Source organism: Molothrus aeneus, chromosome 2 (assembly GCF_037042795.1).
Source record: "Molothrus aeneus isolate 106 chromosome 2, BPBGC_Maene_1.0, whole genome shotgun sequence".
NCBI lineage: Eukaryota > Metazoa > Chordata > Aves > Passeriformes > Icteridae > Molothrus > Molothrus aeneus.
In genome coordinates, this window is record NC_089647.1 from 83,804,246 (window position 1) to 83,828,195 (window position 23,950).

Below are 23,950 nucleotides of genomic sequence, written 5' to 3' on the forward strand. Positions count from 1 at the left end.
CACAGATACTTCTTGGTCTGGAATTTTTCGGAGTGCCATTCTGAAAAATAACTTCCAGTAGAAATACGCCTGCAAAGTGAAAGAGGAGGAAAGTGTGGAGGAAACAGTGAATTACAAAGCCAGGAAATGGTTTAAACAGGCAGCTCTACTGTGGGAACAGCACTGTAAACAATTGCTATTCTTAATCTTGCAGTCCTAAATGCTGAGAATTTATGTTGGCTTCTGCATACCTTATCTAAAACAAGGGCTGTGGGATAATGCAAAAGTAATAAAACCACCCCATTCTATCTGATCACAAAAATTAAAGGCTTTCACAAGGTAGCACTGACTTGCTTCTACTCCAGAGTAAGGAAAGTAACTTTGAACAATTTTTTTAAAGTAACCTCACATCATTACTATGTTTTCCTGGTTCTAAACTGACTATAGTAATGTTGAGAGCAGTTCTTAGGGTAATATTAGTGTCATAAATATGGAGGAGCCTTATGAAACATGCACACTTACAAACAGAATGCAAATGCTTATCTAATATTTGAATCTGTGTTGCAGACTCAAATGACATTTCATATCTTCATTTGATACTTGCAATTTACATAAATTTTTGTTATGGAAATTAAACAGTTGCAACAAAGCAATTGAATTAGAATCAGTTCAGATTTTCAGGTAATAAAATGATCTATCTGGTTTGGCTGCTTTATTCACTCTTCCTCCGGTACTTTCTTGATAATAATCTATTTTGCACTGCCCCACGTGGACTTGCTGACATCCAAAATGCCAGTGGGTTTGAGGATTTATCTAGGGAATATTAATGAATGTTAAATGGGTGAGACAGCTCATTATAATTTATTCTGGAATAAAAGACTTTATTAGTTGCCTGCACTGTCTCTATCAGGGAACTTGCTCGTGGAGAGAGGTATGTGCAGGAGGGAGAGAAGCCCTGGCTTATTGAACACCTGCTAATCTGCCAAGGGTAAAGCCAGTGCTCCCCTCAGGTTCTTGTGCAATAGTACAGAGCCAGAAAGATTTCTATTGGTGCATGCAAGGGAGCAGCAATCTTTGTCCCAGGAAAATTAAAAATATTTGGGTTAGTTCTAGCTTTTATTAACATGGTAATTTTTAGTTTAAGTTTCTGAAGCCCCATTTCCTGCAGTTTTTTAACCTTTTGGAGCTTGAAAATGTCGTATGTAAACACATTAGATAAAGATTTTTAAAAAGGAGAGAATGAGGCAGAATAGTCAAACTTCACTTTAGTGCCTGAGTACAATTTCAAAGCTATACTACACTGCTAACTTATGCAAATTTGATTAATTAAATGGCAATAATTTGAAATGCTGCAATTAAAGGTCTCTTTCTTGCTTCTAATTGAAAAAAAAAGCCTCCAGATTTGCATTCCCTCAGAGAAAGTGAATGCCCAACTTAAAAGGTTTTTGCTGCAATGTTAAAATACTTAACTTTAGGCTATGAGAAATGAATTGGATTTATTTTTTAACTAGTAAAATCTCTGAAGTTGTTATTACTGAGGCAGGGAGAAGTAGGTCATGCAGTTCTGTGTTGTAATATATTTATGACTTTTGTTTCCAGACTTTAGTTTAATCAGGGAGGTTATCCTCCACTGCCTGATTTTGAATTTCAGTCCTGAATTGCTTGGCTTGAATGTCTTGATGTTGACACAGATTAATACCAGAGAGCAGAACACCAGAAGGCATTCTTCTGGATCGCATCAGCCGATTAGTAATAGCTGTTGTGAAATAACAACTTCCAGCACACGGGGTCACTTGAGGTAAGTTTGTCTGATTTGAGTTTGGGATATCAGAAGTAAAGAAAGGGAGGTAAAATCACACAACCCACAGCTGGTTCTGGTGGAGCAAGGAGAATGTAAGCCATCTAAGGATGTCCCAAATTTGCTTCCTTCCTTTAAGGGAGACAGGATGCCACGCCTTGCCTTTGCACTTACAGGCTGGCTGCTACAGGTTGCCTGTTAATTAGTTTTGGTCTGTTCATAATGCTCAAAATCAGAAGCAGCATTTAGCCTGAATTTTCAGTTTGCCATTCTTGTCACTTATGATATAAACATATCAGTAAGGTTTCAGGAGGTGTCTTAGGGTTACTTCAAACATAAAAATGCACCAGTTATCCAAAGCATATCATGCTGTCCTGACTGTGGTAGATGGTCTGTCCAAAACCTTTGGTGCTTCTGTTCCCTTGAGGCACCTAAAGCCTGCATGGTATGGTAGGTTCAAGCTGGGAGTGGTCCAACTGCCGTTAGGGAGGGCTGTAATATATCTTTAGTCCTAGCCTTCCAAGAGATAAACACGGTTTCTTGTGTGCAGGAAACTGGGTGCTACTGCACCAAATATCTTTAACAATGCTGAAGTAATTGCTGTAAGCAGAGGTTAGTAGAACTGGAATATAGTCCTGTATCCCCTGACAGATCCTCTTAATTGTGTTGACAGCTTCACAATAGCTGTCCTTTCAATATTTGCATGTGAAGCAGTGAGAATGTAAGGAGAACCGCAACTCTGCAGTACCAGGGCTTGGTTTCTTGGTCTTCAGCACACCAACAGTGGGCAGGTCTCCAAGTCCTAGTTTGGAAGCTCAGTATCCTAAAGAGGATGGAATGGCAAGGAATTATCATTTAAATACAACAGTGAGTGGGGAGGAGAGAGAAAGCAAAATGTTGTGGAAGCTCTCCATGTTGTGGGGATAGTAGCAGTGGAGGATGAGGAATAAACACCTGCTGGGCTTTCTGCCAGTGGCTGGCTTCTGTACAAGCTTGGCTAAGCTTTCATTCATGTGGACAAGATACTGCAGTAAATTCAGCTTTGAGTCTCTTGATTGAGGCTTCATCCAAGCCTTCTGTTCTCAAGAGAGGAAATGTTAGTGCTGCTTGGAACTCCTGCTCTGCCAACAACCTTCAGGTCAGGTATGAAGATGGTGTTACTGCTGCAGATCAGCATCACCTTTCCATTTCTTATTACTTCCTTACTTTGAATAGACCTTGGACTCACTGGGAAGTAGCAGGTAGCTTTTGTGGAGTTCATTGTTTCACAGTGAGTCACACCATTGGCTGCACTAATCATAGCTGTCATTTGTAGTCATCAGAAATATGTCTTCTCTTCTTATTTGGCTGATAGTAATACAAAACTTACTGTGGCTTGACACATTTGTGATACACATGAACTTTGTATTTTATCTTGGAAGTGAAAAAGGCTGGTACTGTCAGGTCTTTCCTCAAGGCAAAGCCAGCAACTCAGCTCTCTTCTCACAGCACAGAATTGATTTAGAGTTCCCTTCCTTAAAATCTAATTAATGGTTTCCACCTTGGAGCATCTCCAGCCTAGGAAGGCTTGCAAGGTACAACAAAAAGTAAACATTATGTAGAGAAATAAAATACAGATTTACATCAACCTGGATGGGATAGAGAGGTGTTATAACTTCTAAATCTGTCGTTAGAAAGAGTGAATGATCGTGAAGACAAAGGAGGTCTTGATGATATACTTAATTTTATGAGATATTTGGAATGTCCTTTCTCAAAAAGCCTTGGCTCATGCTCTCTTAGTCACTGTAGGAAGATGAATCTATGAGGATTAATAACTGACCATTTATTCTCTATTCTGTTTCTTATCCTTTCACCAGTTTTCACAATGGAGAGAAGCAACTAGCACTGTCATCTACAGATTTGTAGGGCTGGATCTGTAGAAGGGAATCACAGGAAAGTGAGACATGTGGGGGATATGCAGTTAATTCTGGAACCCAAGGTTGATTGTAAAATGGGGTGTTGCACTTAGTGAAAAGCATTTCCAGTGTGTGTGCCTAAAAGCACAACAGCCTATAAAATAGCTGCTTGTCTGTCAGAAAGAGCTTGGAATCACCCTGGTTAGTGTTCAGAAGACAGCAGGAGTGATTAAAAAGGCAATGCTGAGAGCTGAAGCCAAACTCACAACCCATCTGTTGCACTGTAAATCCAGTGCAGGAGCTGCTGGCCCGTGCTGTCCAGAGCAGCCATGCGTGGGTGGCTCTGCCAGTCCTCTGAGGATGTGAGGTGGAGCTTGGGCAGACATACCAGAGTCTGCTTTGTCCTGCATTATCCCTTCAAATATAGACAGGAATTTTTCAGTATGCTAACATCAGCTGAATATTTGAACTGGATCAAACAAAGGGGGAGTGGAAATAATGAAAAGAGATGGTGATCAGAATTTAACTCTGCTTGAAGAGTTACAGACGTTCTGCACACTGACTTTCCTTCCCCAGCCATTCTGTATTTTCTTAAACATACTTAATAAAGGATATTTGTCAATCTAACATTGCTTCTGTTCCAAGACTAGGGCACCTCTGCCACAACTGAGTTCAATAATCTCAAATAAAGTGAATTTTGTTAATTCTGGTATCCATTATTTCTCCTAAACAAGAGTGAGCTCACAAAGTAAAAACTATTCCTGCTAAACTAATCCACAGTCCAAGACAAAATGATTTCTGAGAAGCACTTAAAGTAAAATAAGCCTGGTGTGTTTTGCAGTTAGGAGCTGTTTTCTTTTCCTTTTAAGAAGAATTTTTAGAAGAATAAGCAGTGACATCTTACATTTAGTTTTTGTGTAGGGTAACACTTGAAAATGTAACTATTTCTATATACACTATGTGTCCTGAGACATTTGATCAATGAAATAAAATTATCAAATCCATCTCTATTAAAAATCTTAAACAAAACCACAACTGCTCTCTTGTTATGGGACAAGAAATCAAATTTAAATATAAAAATGATTACATACAATCTGAAAAAGGGAATTATAACCTGAGGTACGTGTACAGGTATCTTGAAAGTACCTTTTGTTCGAGAAAGGATGAGTAATTAAACACATGCCACAGTTACAGAGAGAAACTTGGTTTATGGCATGAAATTTTCTATAATAATTGCAGTAGAGAACGCACCTGTATTTTGCCAGCCTCATCTGCTCAGCAGTGCTTTTAGGTTTTACACTGCAATGAAGAGAATGTGCTTCTCCATGGTTTGCTGTGCTCCACTACTCTCTCTCCATTGGTCCTCCCGTGCAGAAAATTCTTTCTGTGCTATTACAGCAGTGAGTTTGTCCTGTGTGGTAGGTTTTGAAAGAGGAAACAAGTTGCACTCAGTAGGAAGCAGAGCTTTGCTGGTGCCCTCCATGGTGTGGGAGGTAGCCAGCTCCCAGACACTGGACCAGATGCTGTGGGGTTGGATGTGGCTGTGGAGCTCCAGCCACCTGCTCCCACCCAGCTCCCTGGTACTCAGACCTTGACAGACAGAGAGCCAGCTGGGTTAACTGAAGAGTGGGATTTGAACTGTGTGCATCCATGGTCAGTGATGTAGTTTAACCCCAGACAGCAACTGAGGCCCCAAAGCCACCTGCTCACTCATCCCCAGTGGGATGGGGGAGGGAATCACAAGGACAAAAGGGAGAAAACCTGTGGATTGAGATAAAGACAGTTTAATAGGGAAAGCAAAAGCTGTGCACACAAGCAAAGCAGAACAAGGAATTCATTCACTATTTTCCATGGGCAGGCAGTGTTCAACCATCTTCAGGACAGCAGGGGCCAGCTCACACAACAGTAACTTGGGAAGACAAACAGCATCACCCCAAACATCTCCTGTTTCCTTCCTCTGCCCCCAGCTTTACATGCCAAGCATGAGGCCACATCACCTGGGACAACTCTGTGGCCAGCTGGGGTCAGCTGTCCTGGCTGGGTCACCTCCCAATTCCTTGTTCACCCCCAGTCTCCTCACTGGTGGGTGAGGAGCAGAAAAGGCCTTGACTCTGTGCAAGCACTGCCCAGCAATAAGGAAAATATGCCTGTGTTATTGACACTGTCTGCAGCACAAATCCAAAACACAGCCCCATACTAGCTGCTCTGAAAAACTTAACCTCCCCAGCCAAAACCAGCTCAGTTGGGCTTTTCAGCCAACAGCAGGAATTTGGGGTTAGACCCCAGAGAGGCAGTGGTGTTGAGCAGCTTCAGGCAGTGAAACAGAGGGGACCCAAGGTGCACAGTGCACTTTCATCTAATGGATCATGGGAGAAAGTCTCTTCAAGCACAAGAAACATCCATGTTGGTAGAATCCTATTGGAAAACTAAACAGGGCATGATGTGATTTACCCTGGACATTGGTATTTAGAAAGGGAGGAGAAGGGAATGCCAGCAAATTTCCAGAGATTTTCCTTTACTAGGCAAGAATTAACTGTTACAACACTATGGTCAAATGTAAACAGAACTACCCTCAGGTTACTAGAAGCTATCCATAGCTGCATACTTCAGTACAGATGCTGTATCTGCATGGGGCAGGGCAGCAGTAACTTAATAAAAAAATCCAAAAAGCTTCTAAAAAGGAAGGTGGTCCATACTGGGCCTTTAGCCAACAAAAATATGCAAAGACGGATGTGCAATTTGTCTTGTAGAATTTCACACTTTATTTGGAGAATAACACTATGCTTGTATGAAAGAACTTGGTTACAAAAATCAACCTGATTTTACCTTTTAGCAGTTATTGCAAAACTTGACTGTCAAGTCAGGATGTAAAGGATTTCAAAGGATGCAAACTTCACTCTGTATTAATTGTACTTATGATATTACAGGTATTCAAATTACTGCTTACAGTTAGAAACGTCTAATACTCCAGTTGGTTTAGATTAAGGAGTAACTATCACCTTCCCTGGGTGCTTTTTACCTTCACTAGTTTAAAACCCCTCAATATTGGAATGAACTTCTCCTGGGTAGAGCAGTGATGAAGCCCTGCAGGCATTCAGAAATAAGTCCCAGGAATTATTCTGTAGGGCCCTAGACTACTTGTGCATTCCCCAGATCAAAGCATCGTTAGAAGATGAAAAATTTTACTAATTAAATGTCTAGCTCAAAATTATTCTAGCTATTCTGTAACAGATCACAAGAGACTTCTCTCCCACTTATCCCTGGACCTTTTCTTTCATGCGCTAGTAAAGAATTTTAAAGTAATGTTTATTAAAGGCACAGCCTAACTCTTCTGAAGGACAGGAGTTTTGCTATGAGGACTGGGGCATCACTCACCTGCTCAGTAGCCAGTAGAGGAGTTTTACTCTCTGCGTGCTGAGGAGTGCTCCAAGGTCAGCCCTCAGGAGCTCAGTGTCTCAGAACTGGAATTCCTCCTGGCAGGAATCTGTGAAGCTGTAAGCTCAGGCATGACCAGACACACTTTGACAGCTCCAAGCAACCTGAAACTCACTTTAGAAATAAGCCAAGTTTATGCAGTCTTAAAATTGCTGACTAGCTGCTTCCTTCAGGGGTAGCATTACCAATTTACAAGCAACATGTTAACCTCTGGTAGAGAGCTAAAAGCAGCAGGAGGGCCACTTTCCAGGGCAGAACTATCAAGGCAGCTACACATAGCCTATACTGCTTGTCAAGATTTTAACTCCCTTCCTAGCAAGGAACAAAATTTTAGAAATATCAGCTAGTTATTTATTATTATTATTACCATCCAATCTAAATGCAACTGCTTTGATCATAAGTTATTGGAATAGTCAAATAGCAAATATTTTAATAAGAATTTACAGAGAAGAACATATGGTTTCCAATGTACAATTTAAGGATGCAAAATGAAATTCATGCTAAAGCAACTCCTCATTTGCTGCAGCAGCTTGAGGCTGGGTCCTGGTTTGTAGCAGTTTTCCCATTTTAGACATTAAAAATATTGTGGACAGACAAAACTGATTTTCAGGTAAGCAACAGCATCTCTTTCCATGCAAGAAATTGATGTTATACAAATGATTTAAATATTTATCTGGTTATCTGATTAGGGGGCATGAAGGCAAAACTGGGACTTGAATATGGAAGCTGATCAATATGCAAGGACAAACAAACCTTGCAAAAGTGCTTTATTGAAACAAAAACTGTAAAATGGAGACCTGAATTGGAAATGAATAAACTTGAAAGCCGAGTATTTGGGGAAGGGGGAGGGTTGTTGTTATTGTGTAAAAAAAAATAACTCTATAGTTATGTGCTTGTGACAAGAAAAAGCACAGAGCGATGGTAGCAGGCTGTTTTCTGCATCCAGTAAGAGAAGTACCAGGCTTAAACCAAATCAAGAGTGATTCAAACAGATTATTAAGAGCAGTTTTTAACAGCGGACATACAGACATTATGGAGTAAATTAATACTAGATGAAATCTTTGTCCTTAATTACTTTAAAACCAGCTTGAAACAGGTGACAAATGTTCTACCATCTCATCTCTAAGTCCATTTGAGAAAGAGTTAAGTATCACTCAATGTTCTTAAACCAGTTTTATAAAAAAAGGGGAAAAAAATAAGAGAGGGGGTGAGCACTCACACCAATTCAGTCAAGTCACCCCTGCTTAAGCAGGGTGAAATGACTATGAAAAGCCAAGGAAAGGTTTTCAAATCTTCCATCAGAGAGGCCTCTGCTGTACTTGGATTGATCTCCCACAGCTCTTTTCCATTATTTTAACAAGTGCTGCACTTCAGATCCTAGCCAGAGCCCACCTGAAACTAGTTTCATGCCTGTGCATAAATAAACAAGGGACTAATCATTTTACAGCTGCATGGCAAAGCATTAAAGGCTGCTCAGTCACAGCGAGGGCAGTGCTAGGGCTGGGTGGTCCCACATCCTGCACTTGCTGGCACAGCTGGGATTTCTACCCATGGCAAATGAACACCCATGCAGCCTTTGCTTACACAAACACACTCCACCTTTCCTTTCCCTTCAGCTCCTCTCATCTCAAGGAAAAAAAGGGGCAAAAGCTACTGGGTTAATGGTGTGGGCTTTGTGCTCCTCTTGATTTATTGTACAACTCCAATATATTTTATTCAAATACTGGCAGAGGCACAATTGCCAGATTTCCTCATAGGAAATGTTATGAGACACTAACTTATTGCAGAGTACTCCAGAACAAACTGAAGTCTGGAGTTAACAACATTTCTATGAAAGTCAGCATTCCCTCCTTTTCACAGAGCACAAGCAAAATGTACAAAGCATCTTTAAACTAGGGCTCTGGTCTTTTTGTACATTAAAGCTGATTTTTCAGAAGACTTCAGCACTCTGTACAGTATTTCCTATGGGTCACAGGGCTTCTGGACCATCAGCTAGTCATAACATAGTAATCTACCGAATCAGTTCCTATTTCTAAATTACAGGAATTGTCTTTTAAAATGAGTTGTCTCTTTCATCCCTTCCTGCTGTGCTGTTCCTATGGTTAAAAAAAAAACCCACCTTCTTCCAACTTCCAGGCTGAAATGATTCAGTGCTGTGTAAAAATCTGTTCTTATGCCAGTATTGTTCAGAGCTTGATTACCTCTCTTCCACACTGCTGTTCGTGTTGCTGTGCACTGCTGTCCTCTTTCAACCTTGACTTTGAGACTAAATAAATCACACAGCTTGGTCCTCTTCAAGAAGTTATTTCACCTGACATTTCTCTGTACCTATTAAAAATATAACTTCACACCCTTGGGGCTCGGGTGCCTATGACAAAGAACATGTTAATGCCACTCTTTTCACCCTTTTCACGACTAGGGATCACTCTGGGGTTCAGAGTCATCCCCTGAGCCACCAGTGCCCCCTGGCCAGGCACACCTGAACCCTGACTGCTGCTACAGCACTTCTGCAAAGCCAGATCCAGCATACCAAATGTGGCACTCAGCTTCTGCTTGATTTGGACTTGGCCTCTTCAGAAAATCTAACTTGTCTAGCATCTCACAGACACTGTGGCACCAGGGACTGAGTCCAGCTCCTCTGAGAGCTTTTACATACCTCAGCCTTGAGATACTGCCTCCATCCTTTTTACCTCCTTCAGTCTCCCGGCAGATTCCTGCACACTTTCTAACCTCTGGCAGAGACCAGGTGCCAGGTGCTCATGGTGCCAGTCGTGCTGCACAATCCATTCCTGCCCCAGGTGTGTCCAACCTTGAGTGCTGATCAAGTGTTGCACTGGAGGAAAAACAACCACTTGTGATCCATGGCTGAGAAGGAGCAGGAAAGGAGAGGCAGCAGACACTGAGTCTGACTCCTTCAGTGCTTGACTGTGCAGCACAGACATTGAACGCCTCTGTAACACGGTGCATAGACAAGAGGTTTCCTGGCATTTTTTTAAAAGCTTACACTGAAAACAATAGATGTCAGTGATATGCACATGAGTCACTGCCAGAACTGGGACTTTTAAATCCAGTGTACAAACATCTGTCACTTGAACCAAGGACACGGACAAGGACCTCCCACAGACTCCTCTGTTCTGGTGGCTGGTGGTTATGCCCATTGCAGAAGGGACTGCAAAGACACTCCCAAATGGAGCTCAGACAAAGGCAGCTGAGCCCAACAGTAGCAGAAGGTGGGCAAAGACTTTATTTTTACAAATTTGAGCTTTAAAACTTCAGTTTTGCAGGAGAACACTTCTTCCCATGCATCCCACCCCAATGCTGCTAGGAGAGCAGGGGGGGCAGTTAATAAATTCCTTATACAGAGAGAAAGAGGGGAGTCTGGTTTGCAGGAGAAATGTGTTTATGTGGGCTGGGAAAGGTACAGGGGAGGGCAAGTCACCACTGCCCTGTGGACCAGCTCTCCACCCAGGGGCTGTTCCACTGCCAGCTGTTTGCAGAGCCATTTCAGCTGAAACAAGGCAAGAGCTGCTGTTGAAGAGTAACCAGTTCTCCCCTGCAATTTGGACTCAGACTCACTCTGCTCTCCATCTTCCCCCTCTTCCTGCCCTGAGCTGTCTTCTTCTATCTCCTCCAAACAATACAACTGGGGCAATTCCCAGTTCTTGGTCTCTTCTTCTGCTAGTTTGCTCCCTCTATGCTCCTTCCTTTCCTCACACACTCCTTGCCAACTTTTCCAATTAAAGCAGTCACAACTTCCTGCCTCTCCTCATCAAATCCCAGTCCTTCATTCATCTCACACCCAAGTCCTTTGCCCAACAAATCCCACTATCCTCAACCAAAAGTGAATTACTTTCTCCATTCCCTCATGTTAACCCCATCTGTCATCAATGTCTCTTCCCTCTCACCTATAGAACTTCCCATTATTAAGCACTGGAAAGCTGAACACTGGATTTGGGGGTCTTTGGGTGTTTTTGGGGGGTCTTCCTTAGGAACAACTACAACTGGGAAAGAGGAGATAGGGAAGAAGGCATCAGTGGGAACCAGGAATAGCAGAATCCTCCCTGCTAAGCCCAGTGATGCAGCCCCTGCCATGATTACATGGTTTTGATTGCCTCTGTACCACACTGAGTTTTCTATGGGAAAGAAAGAGGTTTGCACATGCTCACTGGAGAGAAGATCAATGCAGATTTTATTTGGTATAAAATAAAGATACACACACATACCAAAACCACTTTTACTGAGCACGTGCTATCCGTTTTATACAAACATTAATATATTTGGCCAAATCAGAATAGAAAGCAGAGGTAAAAATAAAAATGCAGGGGACATCCTCTACAAAAAGGTCATTTCCCCTACCCAAACTGGAGTTCCTGTCCCAAAACACTGAAGTGACAAATTATTTCAAAGAAATATCTTTGAGAATATTTGAACACAGGCAAAAGACCACAACATCCTAAGTTAAAAAGAATATGCAACTGCTTTGACTGAAATTCCAAAAGACTTAAACCTTATGCCCATGACAAAAAGCTTCAGTCTATATACAGTTGAAGTTTGGCAAAGTTGGACCTTCAGAAACAGGGCAACAAGTTTTGAAGCTCCAGGGAAGGACTGGATTCCCATTTAACAGCAACAAGAAATGGCACTGCAGGTGCCCCAGGTTAGCAGCAGAGCTGAACATCTCAGTGCTGGAAGCAAGAATTTCACAGTACTCAATACCCAGACTGCGAGTGCTACAACGTTCATCAGCTTGCAGCCTGTTGTTCAGAGCTGAGACTGCCAGATCTATGTCTCACCAACAAACAACAGGCCCCTCAATCACTGAAACCCACTGCCTCAATGTGTTTGCATCCAGCTTTCATCTCTTTGAAACACAGCCAAGGGGACAGTCTGGACCTGGCCCCTCATTCACACACACACACGCACACACACACACACACACACTGCCAGAGGGGTATTGAAAACTGCTAATGCAAGGCTTGACAAATCCTATTTCTCCCATGTCATCCTCCATGGTGGTAGAGTCACATTAGGTTAAATAGGAAAGACAAAGCATCTCAGGTAGTCCCAGTGCTGCACGGGTTGCATGGTGACTCTGAAAAACGACAGGCACCATCAGAGAGTCTCAGTGACAGCTCTCTGTGCTGAAGAAAGGAACAGAACATGCTGTCGGGCTTGTTGGCTCTCGGGGTTTAATTCAGTGGTTTAATTGCGTTACCATAACAAACCCAAAACTCTGCAGCATTTTTATCATTGAGCTTTACTGGAAGTGGTGATACTGAGAACTTAATGCAGAAACTCAGAACTTTTCTTGATGCCCAGACTGATGGGGGAGGAGGGGGCTAAAATGACTCATGCAATACTGAAGTTGTTAAATAAGTAACTCCACAACCATTCCAACACTTTTGTTAGATACTGCAACTGATACTGAACTATTTCTATTGTACCTGCAAGTATGCAAGTACGTACTGTGGATATCTACAAGGACTCCATATCCTAAGGAGTAGAAATAAGGCAGGGCCCAAGTATTTCTTGGCCCTGGACTTTCATAATTTCCCACAAGCAATCATGGCATGGAAGCATCCCAGCCTTTTATGAATAATTACAGTACTCAAGTTTCTACCTCCCTTAACTTGGACGTGTGACAATCAGAAGTTAAGTAAAAACAGACAACAGAGTTGTCTTGTGAGCATTTGTCAGTTCTGCACCCATTTCCCACTATGACTTTTTAATAAATTAGTTGTTAATTCATTGTATGTAATGTAGCACAAGTAGGTCATTTTCACCAATCTCAGTCTGAAATACTAAAACTTTATAGCTGAGTCCTGCACTGTGATTCTAAGCCTTCCAAGTTCAGGTTGGATATAAAAATGTGTTTACTGTTCTCTTGCTTATCATGCTATGCTCTGCTCTAAATGAGCAGTTCAATTTTCTACATCATCCAGTAGAACTGTGACTTCACCTCAAACTGCCCAAGCCATAAATGTCCAGCTGCTCTAAAAATGCAGTCTAACTATGTGTGTCCTGCTTTCAGCAAGTTCTGGTTGGTTCCAAAGATCTCTGCCACTGAAACTCCATGCTGGTTGTCCTAATCAGGCCTGTTTCTGCTTTTTCAAATAAATACCAACACTGACATTTGAGAGTACATTTGCTTTTTCTTCAAGGCCTGAGTTTCAAGACCAAGTACATGCTGTAAACACCCTGAATGATGCTGTCCAATGCCATCAAAACACCATGAAGAGAAAAATGGGATGCATTTGTTGGTGAGCCTTAGTTGTCCTCCTTGGGCAGAGGAATTTTAGAAAACCTTCCAGTGACTGAAGCACACGTGTCACACCACCAGGCACCAAGCAACTGTCATCCATACACTGTTCTAAGATGTCTCTCTGGCCTGCTTGCTCCTTTCTCAGCTTTAGATACTCCCTATGGACTTTTTAGATGAGCTTTCTGATGAATTCAGGTCCACTGAATACAAACCAAAAATTGCACTTGCTATATTTTGTACACTTTGCCCAATGGAGCCTTTTTCACATTATACAAAAATTTAAAAATTAAAATAATAACTCATAGAGAGCAACCAGGCTAATGAACAACTTGTGCTGACAGAAATAATTATTGATACAGAAAATGCATCTATCACAGAATATCCTGAGTTGGAAGACACCCACAAGGATCAGCAAAGTCCCATTCCAGGCCCTGCAAAGGACAGCTCCAACAGCCACGTAATGTGCCTGGAGCATTGTCCAAAAATTTACTGAGCTCTGTCAGGTTTGGTGCTGTAACTACTGCCCTGGGGAGCCTGTTCCAGTGCCCAACCACCCCCTGAGTGAGGATCATTTTCCTAATACCCAACCTAAACCTCCCCTGATACACTTTCAAGCCATTCCCTGGGTTCTGTCTCTGGTCACCAGAGAGAAGAGATCAGTGCCTGCCCCTCCACTCCCCCTCATGAGGAAGCTGTGACTGCAATGAGGTCTCCCCTCAGTCTCCTCCAGGCTGAACAGACCAAGTCGCCTCAGATATTCCTCATACGGCTTCTCCTCAAGGTTCTTCACCACCTCTACAGCTCAAACAGGGAAACAGTTTCAGAAAATACCAAATAATTTCCTCCCAGCTATAAGAATCAAGTTAAGCTAGATGATAACACTTCTTTCCTCATCATGATGAACCATTTTAAGGGAAATTAAGTGTGAATTTTGAAAGACTTAGGAAAGATATCTACAACCTGAAAGAGCATGATGAGATTCTCTGTCAAAGTGAGGAGAATGCTTAACTGTTGCATCACACAATTCTGTGACTGCAGCTTGGTAAGAACAAATAAAGAGGATATACTGGATTTTAATCTCCCATCCAATTTAAGAAAATAAGTACCATATCATCTTTTGGTATGCACAAAAATCTTAATTTCTTTCCAAACCTGTCACTACAAGCCAGGCTGGGTATAGTCCCAGAAAAGCCGTCCAAAATAGGTTACCTGACACGGGTTATCAAGGCATTGTACAGGTACTAGCTATACAAATACCATTATTAAATGCCACTGGAACACTCAGAGACAAATTTTGGTGTCACAGGCACAGTGAGAGAATGCAGAAACATCCCTTAGATAATACACAAGTTTTTCCAGCACAAAACAAGACCCTGTAATTCTTATTTCAAGCAGAAGCCCAAGGTTGCAAAACTGAATGAAGTATGCTACAGAGAAATGGATAAATTTGTTCAAAAATATTATCATGACTACATTTTCCTGTCAGATAATGAAAGAAACCTGCTTCTTATGCCAACATACTCTCAGATGGGAAGATCAAGGGGAAAAAGAGCCAAAATAAATGAAAGTTCATCCTAACTTAGTGACATGCTGTACAGCATAACACTCAGAGCACAAAAATGTACAGTGCAATTCAAACACCTCCTCTATGATAACATAACATCTTTGAACTGCCTCTATTTTCAGCACTTTATCTAAATACTGCTTTCTTCCTGATCCTGGACTATCCTCAATTTGAAACTCATATTCTGGGTTTGTAGTTGAGGACTGCATGTAAACATCCCTGTAATCCTGTACGCTCTCATGGAGCCATTCAAAGACTACCAGACTGTAACAGATTCAAAAGCAGTCTCTATGAAGTTATGAAACTGCATCCCTAAATTACAACTGAACCTTCTACCCCCACATCAAGAAATAAACAAAGGTACTTGCAGATACACACCCACTTCTCACACAAGTTTCAGGATATCTGCAGGAACATGTGATTTTAAAATCCAAAATAAAATTTCAGGGTTTTTTTTTTGTTGTTGTTTATTTGTTTGCTTGCTTTTTTAATGTAAGGTTTTACTAGGGAACTTCATGATTAATTGGTCTTAGCCTCTTAGGAAACATTTGTTTTTGTCCAGGAGTTGCCAGCTGAGAGGATGTTATTGTTTGGAAGGGATGTGATCAGGAGGACCCTGTGCACGGCACAATGTGTCAGCCCGGAAGCAAGGGAAGAAAAGTGATTCTCTCATCTGAGAGAGAAAACAAAACAGAAATGTCAAGCATTTGCCTTCCAGTTTCATTCACCCCTACACGTGTTCCAAAGAAACATGTCAGTCACCTGTATCTCACACGAGTATCACCAAACTATATCAATGTAAGTATATTTTTTAAAAAATCCTACTTTCAAAACAATTACAGATTTCTTTAGAAAAGCAAAGATTCCTGCCACAGACAACTTCAAAACACATAAGCAGGTGAATGCTTACCCTCCCTGCACTGCTTACCCTGCTGCTCAGAACGAGGGACAGAGGTGGCCACGGTTCCCCTTCCCTCAGCCCCCTGCCTACAGCACCAGCAATGAGCAGGGGCAGAGCCCATCCCTGCAGAGCAGGTTTGGGGCAGGAGAGCTGAGTCCTACCCTGCAGCAGGCACCCTCCTCCTGGCTGTCCAGGCCCCTGCTGACCCCTGCAGCGACTTCACAGAAGCCTCTTCTGTTTCCGTAGCAATAGGACAGAGGTTAGTGTGATCCAGAAGGGCAATGCTCCCACAGGAGCACCTTCCAGGCCCTCTAGTTCCTTGCTGAGAGTCTTCACCTGGGGGATTTTTAAATTTTCATGCAGTTTGTTTGTAGTATACCTGTTCTTTGTACAATTTCAAGTTAAAGGCTCCAAGAGTGATGCCGTACTCGGAGGACACCCCTTACCAAACCCTTCTCGTGAATATAACATCCCCCCGCCCTCTCCAGAAGGGAAACAGCCACAGTGAAGCCACAGCGGCACGGGGGGCCTGCACCCTGTAGCGCTGCCCGTACCCGAGGCGAGGCAGGTGTCCCTCAGCCGGGGCTGCCCTCAAGGAGCTCCCCGCCCGCCGAGCGGGCGCCTACCATGCCAGCGGTGACCCCCGCGCTCAGCTTTGCCCGACGGCGCCCGTCCGTCCGTCCGTCCGCCCTTGGGCCCGGCCGGGACGTGGGGCTCGGGCGCTACCGGGCGTCGCCGGCGCTGAGGGGGTAGGCGAGGATGCTCATGGCTTCTCCGCACGCCGCCTCCACCTGCCGCACCTGCTGGCGGCTGAGGCGCTCCCGCCAGGCGTGCACGGCCTCCCGCGCGTCGCGGGCGGAGATGAGGAAAGGCCGGTCGGAGGAGTAGGCGGCGCCGCGGGTCATGTTGACCACGAAGTCCTCCAGGGCCGGCGGCACGGTCAGCCCGGCAAAGCGCAGCAGGCGGCGCAGCTCGGCGCGGGGCTCCCGCACCAGGTCCTCGTAGCGGAGCTGCGTGTAGCGGCGGCGGAGCCAGTCCGGGGCGCGCCGGGCCAGCAGGAGATCGCGGAGCCAGGACTGGCAGATCACCTCCAGCGCGCCGCCGAGGAAGAACTCGGCGCGGTGCTGCGGCTGCGGCGGCCGCCCTCCGCCCAGCAGCCCGGGCGGCAGCAGGAGATGCTGCTGCTGGTGGCGGGCCGGGCCCCGCGGCTCGGCGCGGTGGCGGCTGCGCAGCACCTGGACGCTCTCCCGCAGCAGCGCCTGCCGCGCCTTCAGGCGGGAGTTGTGGACGGCGCGGGGGTCGCGGAAGAGCTGCACCACCCGCAGGTTGAGGCCGGGCTCCCGCAGCAGCGGCAGCAGCGCGCCCAGCTCCAGCAGCCGCACGTCCTTGATGACCACCACCGGGTACTTGCGGCACTCGGCCTCCAGCTCCCGCAGCGCCCGCGGCGGACACGTCTCCTCGCAGGTGGCGCCGTCGACGAGGCCGATCTCCCCGCGGGGCCGCGGGGCTGCGGGGCAGAGCGGCGGCGAGCAGATCACCTTGTTGGTCCGCCAGCCGAAGATGCTGGCCGTAGTGAGGTTGTCGGCGGCGGGCGGGGCGGGGGCCAGCGGGTCGCGGGGGCCGGACGGGGCGGTGTAGAGGCGCAGGACGGAGAAGTCGCATCGGAAGAGGGCGCGCAGCATGTCGCGGAGGGCTCCCTGCAGGCTCAGCGCGTCCCCCGGGTAGAGCGCCTGCCAAAGGTGCCACATGGGCTCGTACAGGTAGAAGACGTCGGGGTGCTGGTTGAAGAGCTCCCCGAGGAAAGAGGAGCCCGTTCGCCAGGTAGCGTGCAGGTAGATGTGCCGCTTCCCCGCCGTCCCCGCGCTGCCGTTACCCGCCGCCCCGGCCGTGCCCGCCTCATCCTCCTCCTCTTCCTCGTCCAGCGGCGGCCGCTGCTCCCAGCCCCACTCACTCAGCGCCTCCTCCAGGCTCGGGCAGCGCCGCAGCAGCGGCTCCTCGTCCGTTCGCCCGCGCCTGGCCCCGTAGTCCAGCGCGTAGGGCACCAACAGGAGCAGCAGCAGCGTGTACAGCACCAGCACCGCGGCGAAGCGGCGATGTTCGCCTCGCCACCATCGCCGGCCCTTCATCGCTGGGGCCGGCTCGGACCCCGGCTCCGCCGACCCTCTGTTTGCCGGAGGGCGGCTCTTTGCGGAGAAGCAAAGTTAGCGGCGGCGGCGGCGGGGATGTGGGCGGCGGGCGGTGCTCCCCGCCGGGGAGCACGCCCACGGGCACGCCGGCCCGGCTCCGGGCCGCTGGCCGCGCTCTCCGCCGCCTCCTCCCTCTCGTCCTGCTCCTCCTCGCAGCGCGACGCGGAAGCGCCCGCACCTGCCCCCGCTGCCGCCTGAGGAGCCACTGCCACCGGCGGGGCGCGGGCTGCTGCCGCTGCTGCTCCCGGTGCCGCTGCGCCGGGCTCCGGGCCGCCCCTCGCCCGGCCTCCCTCCCTCCCCCGGGCAGGGCCGGAGGGGCGGGCTCGGCACGGCGGGACTCACCCCCGCCCGGGAAGGGGCGCACCGAAAAGTAGGTGTGCCAGCCAGGACAGGTACCGAGCAGCCGAGGGTGTCCCGAGGAGGAGTGGCTGGTCCTGGTATCCACCAGACCTCCGGAGAAAGAACGCGCAAGACGCTACAGTAAGGAGGAGAGGTGCAAATGTATTTTTAGGGTAGACGACAGCTATTAAAATCTGCAGTGAGTTTCAGAAATGCTGCAGTTCTGCGCTGTAGGGAGCTGCGGAGTTTCTCAGCCACACTTTTGTCTACGTGTGTGTGCTGATGGGATGCGGACATCTCGTTCATGACTCACTGCTCCAGTTTTTACACCTATAAGTTCCATAGCTGTCTGAGCGGGTCACCCTTTTCGGCTGGAAGGAAGAAATGAGACCCCACAGAGGGACAGTCAACCTATTGTGGATGTCTTCCCGATAGCCCTCTTTATTAACTACAGTAGGAGCATAAAGTTACCAGTTCCAACATAGACTTCTAGTTTTTTAGACATCTAAGATTATTTGAAATCTCCTGGGAAGTGGAAAGTCAACAAGATGGTGACTTCAGGTGTTTAAATTAAAAGATATAGTCCCAGAATCTCCAGCCCAGCCCCTGCCTGACCTTGGAAGATGTGGACATAAGGAGATGGACCATGATCCCATGTTCCTGGTCCAAGCATCCAGCTGTCAGGAAAGTTAGGTCCCTGTCCTGCTGATGGTGTAGTGGGAGCTCCTGACAGTCCTGACCACTAGGCAATAGGTGGCATCCTCCGTAAAACACTACTAGTACTTAAGTATGGTTTGCAGGGTGAAATTCAGAGAGGATAACACGGTTCTTGCCCTTTGACTCCCAGAAGAGTCTTTGTGGTATATAAGCACCTGTGATTAGACACATGACACCACATGCAACAGAGAACAGAAACTACCATTAGTTTCATGGGTTCTAAAAATGCTCTATCCATACAGATATACAGATACACAGCCTGAAGATGCTGGGCACAGTATGAATGTCCAGTTAATAAATAATAATCTAATTTTGAATTTGTCAGGCAAAGCACAGGACGAGAAGTCAAGGTGAGAGAGAAAAAGCATGCTTCTCTTCTGTCCAGGTGGTGAGCCAGTTGTCCTCTAATGCTTTACTTACCCCATGTTAATAAGTGTTAAAGACTGGGCTTCCTGCCCTTTATAGCGTGCTGAGTGAGTAGATGGTGCCAAACAAGATTTGTGAGCTCCTTAGCAGAAGAATGTCAAAATTATAGCATTGGAAAGGAAATTCTGCCTCAACATACATTTCACTGCTTATGTCTTTAAACACCAAGATACACCAGTATCCCACTATTAGCAGTGTGAGTTTCACCTCTGACTCAATAATACCAGGATTTCATCCAGACTCTCAAACAACTAAAGGAGGACAACAGAATAAAAACACACTTGCCAAAATCAGGTTACAGTCTTGTCAAAAAAATCTCTTCCCCATCCAAAACCCATTTATATTCAGTATTTTGAGAATCTTCAGTGTAGCTGACTTGTGGCATCATGCAAAATAGTAATTTAGATAGATTTACCAAGATGGGATCCTGAGAAGTGCCAATGAGAATGGATGACTTACAAATAGGATTTCCCCTTTGTAAGACAAAATACTGGGTTGACAGTAGCATCAGCACCAGTGATGGCCTATGAGCCATGCCGCAGGACATGTTACTTTAAACTAATTTTGTATGGGTTTCTGTGACACATACTTAGGCCTAAGAACTAAAATCAAGGTCTTAAACCTGCCTAACTGAAGTGAAGCTGTCTTGTAAAGAATCAAACATCTCACAGAGTAAGACAACCCATCACAAAAATGTGAAACCATAGAAATAAAACTATGTACGTCTTACACTGACTTTTTTTCAGAGAGTGGAGCTACAAACTTCTGTGGCAATTGTTCTAGAAAAAATGAAAGATGCAAATAGCTTTATCACAAGTTACATACTTTAGTAAAGATAAAACCACAGTTGTTAAAAGATTATCAGATCAAAAAAGAATGACAGTAAATGTTTTGTTCTGCACCTTCACAACGGTTCCTCTACTGCAAGAGGATTAGGCTGTAAGTGTTTACGTCAGTTGTTTTGGGTTACAGCTGTTTTTGGCACAGGGAGATTCCAGCAAAGCCAGTATTTATTTTGTCACCCAGTAGGTGTCTGAGCTGGACTTATAATCGTTGAGCTCCAGCCTTCCTGAAGAAAGTGCCTACTTCTCAAGAAGTACCTAATTTGAGCATTGGGGAGTGGACTGCTGCTTTGCATAGAGTGGGAAGAGATCAGCTTTCTCTTTTCTCAATTTTCAGTTCCAGACTGCATTGTCTCTTCAGCACAATAAGAGAGATGATTTTTCACTATTTAGGCTTTTTCTATAAACCATGAAGATACCATTTAAATATACAAATGATCTGCATCTCCTTCTAAGATCAGGAGAGTTCTGCACCCAAGGAAGACAGCCAGGTTCTTCTTCTGATCTGTGAAGTAGTCTGCCCATTTGACATCTAGCTCCTGCCATTTTTTGGTGATAATTATATGCTTAATATTCTTTTGTAAAGAGTGGGGGAAAGAATATAGGCATAACATGTTCTGCATACTTTAGTATTGCAGTATTTCCTTTCTAGTTTCCAAGCTTGTCACTGTAAGTACTGGCTGTTTTTAATATAACATAACATTGGCTTCCTGTGTATTATCTGTCTAACTTAATTTTTGCTCTTCTGTCTCCCACGGTGCTTCTACTGTCAAGAGAGACAGTAAATGCTGGAATGCAGCATTTCAGCCTCAATAATTTTTATCTTCTCAGCAGAGGCTTCAAAATAGAAATAGTTGTCTCTATATCTTGCAATCTTTCAGCTCTCCCATGCTCTTGTCATTTTCACAGAGTACTTTGTGAGTAAAAATAGCTTGATTTGCTGATAAAATTAAACATGCTTTGCACACGGAGCACCGCCCTCAAACATCCTGACTGTTAATGAGCTCTCTGCTTGCACATGTTGTCACTCACAGGCTTCAGCCAAGAGGAAGTCCGTGGTTAGTAGCAGCTTAAAAACCTTCCAGAAGCCAACAAGCTAGGACAAATGTCCTTATTTTGGAAGTTCCTTTGTCATCAGATGTTCCAACATGTGCAATACCACATGTTTCGCATATGGCACCAGCCCTAGTAGCTCACATTTTAGAAAGGGCATGTTGAGAATAATGGGAAGGACAAGCTGGTCCAGGCGAGATGGCTGGTGCAGAAGGGACTTTTTGCAGTATAGTTTTTCCCAAAAGTGGAACAGAGATTGAGGACCTGAAAAAGGTCAAAAATGACACGGAAATTCTGAGAGACTCAATGGAAATTTAGAGGATCTGAAGAAAGTGGAAAGTAAGAGAAAAGCAGAGTAGACTTCTAATCTGGGGCTGGTAAGTTGGGTGGAAGTGGTTTCAGACACAAAGCCACATTCAGAAGGTAGCAATTAAGCTTTCTGCATGTACACCTGATGTCACTCTTGAGCATCTGCAAGGAAGACAAGGAAATGATGCAGGAAAGTGTAGCATTCTTAACTACCTTGGTCTTGTGTACCAATCATTACACTGGCACAAGTCCAGATCTCTGAGTTTCTCTGTGGGCTGATTTGAGAGGAGCCAGGTGTACAGTTACTGGTCACAGCCAGCACGGCTTCGTGAGAGGAATGTCCTGCTTATCAAACCTGGTTTCCTTTTATGACAAGGTAACCCACCCAGGTGATCAAGGGTTTGCATTTCAGTAAAGCTTTCAATACTGTCTCTCACAGTATCCTTCTGGACAAAATGTCCAACACACAGTTGGATAAACACATGGGTGAGCAACAGGCTCACAGGTCAGGCATAAAGGATTACAGTGAACACAGACATCAGACTGGTGACCTGTCACTTGTGGGGCTGTGCAGGGCTCTATCATAGGTCTTGTGCTCTTACACATCTTCATAAAGGGCTTGGATGCAGGACTGGAAGGGACACTAAGCAGATTTTTAGACAATACAAAACTGGAAGGAGCTATTACCTCCCTCAAAAGCTGGGAGGCCCTGCAGAGTCATTTGACAAATCAGAGGGCTGGGCAATCACCAATAGTATGAAGTTCAACAAGACAAAGTCCTAGATCTGCACCTGGGATGGGGCAGAATGTATGGACAGATTGGGGAATGAGATGCTGTAAAGCAGAACCATAAAAAGGGACGTGGGGGTCCTGATCGAGTTGAACATGAGTCACTGGTGTGCCCTGGCAGCCAGGAGGGCCAGCCATGCCCTGGGGGGCATCAGGCACAGCATCACCAGCTGGGCAGGGGAGGGGATTGTCCTACTCTGCTCTGCACTGGGGCAGCCTCACCTTGAATATTGTGTGCAGTTTTGGGTGCTGCAATATAAGGAAAATATAAAACTAGGAGTGTCCAAAGGAGAGCAATGAAGATGGTGAAGGACCTTGAGGGGACACTGTATGAGAAGTGGCTGAGGGCATTTGGTCTGTTCATCCTGGAGAAGAGGAGACTGAGAAGAGACCTCATGACAGTCTACAACTTCCTCATGCGGGGAAGGGGGGGGCAGGCACTGATCTCCTCTCTGTGGTGAACAGTGACAGGACCCAAGGGAACAGCCCAAAGTTGTGCCAGTGGAGTTTTAGTTTAGATACTAGAAAAAGGTTCTTCACCCAGAGGATGTTTGGGCACTGGACCGGGCTCCCCAGGGCAGTGGTCACAGCACCAAACCTGACAGAGTTCAAGAAGCATTTGGACAACACTCAGGCACATGATGGGACTCTTGGGGATGGTTCTGTGCAGGGCCAGGAGCTGGACTTTAATGATCCTTGAAGGTCCCTTCCAGCTCAGCTTATTCTGTGATTCTGTACAGCTTCAGGCTTTGGTAAATACAATCACACAGCCACCATGCATCCCCTACCACACAATAGCTCTGCAAAAGAGCAGGGGCAGGAGAAAGGCATGAGACTCCTGTACATGAATTCTCCTCAGACTGAGGGAAGAGGACAGTGGAATTTGGGGACCAACAGCAAGTTGGAGTGAGAAGGGAGGGGATGCATTGCTCCCTCCTCTCCCAGATTTCTCCAGTTATTCCTAAGAACTGGTGAAGTTGTAAAGTTAAGCCCACTGCTGCTCTCTGCTTCCTGACATAAGGGCTGGGTACAGGGAGTGAGCTGAGAAAGGATTCAGATTAAGCCAAATTCAGCACTGCAGCCTGTGTTTGGGCTAAGGGATGCTTGGTAGCCCAGTGCAGCATCGCTGAACCAGCTGCAGCAGCCTGATGTGCACCTAGCTAGGGGAGCACATCTATGCCCAAGAGAAGCAGGGACATTTTATTTCTGCTTTTGATTTATTTAAAAATTAAAATATAACAAATATACTACACTGTAATTGTCAGAGTAGAGATTGTCGGTGGCTTTCCAAGAATGTGAAATCTGAGTATTGAAATGGCCAAAAACAAACAAACAAACAAACAAAAAAAAAAAACCAAAAAAAAAGAAGGAAGCAGGAAGGTTTGGGGTTTTTAAATTTAAAACATGGTTATGTCATCAGCGATCTTGTGAGCTCCTCTAACTTCCTCTAAGAAA

The 23,950-nt window shown here is 45.3% G+C and overlaps 1 protein-coding gene across 1 annotated transcript; it reads right to left on the reverse strand.

Moving 5' to 3' along the window:
• Positions 1–11,273: 11,273 nt before the first annotated feature.
• On the reverse strand, positions 11,274–17,963 carry CHST7 (carbohydrate sulfotransferase 7). The gene has a single exon (XM_066545184.1). It carries the CDS (start codon positions 17,958–17,960, stop codon positions 16,557–16,559), a length of 1,404 nt encoding a protein of 467 aa, XP_066401281.1. The 5' UTR covers positions 17,961–17,963; the 3' UTR covers positions 11,274–16,556.
• Positions 17,964–23,950: the final 5,987 nt, after the last annotated feature.

Coding starts and splice junctions, on each gene's coding strand:
- CHST7 (XM_066545184.1), bottom strand. CDS start 17,960: ATGAAGGGCCGGCGATGGTGGCGAGGCGAACATCGCCGCTTCGCCGCG.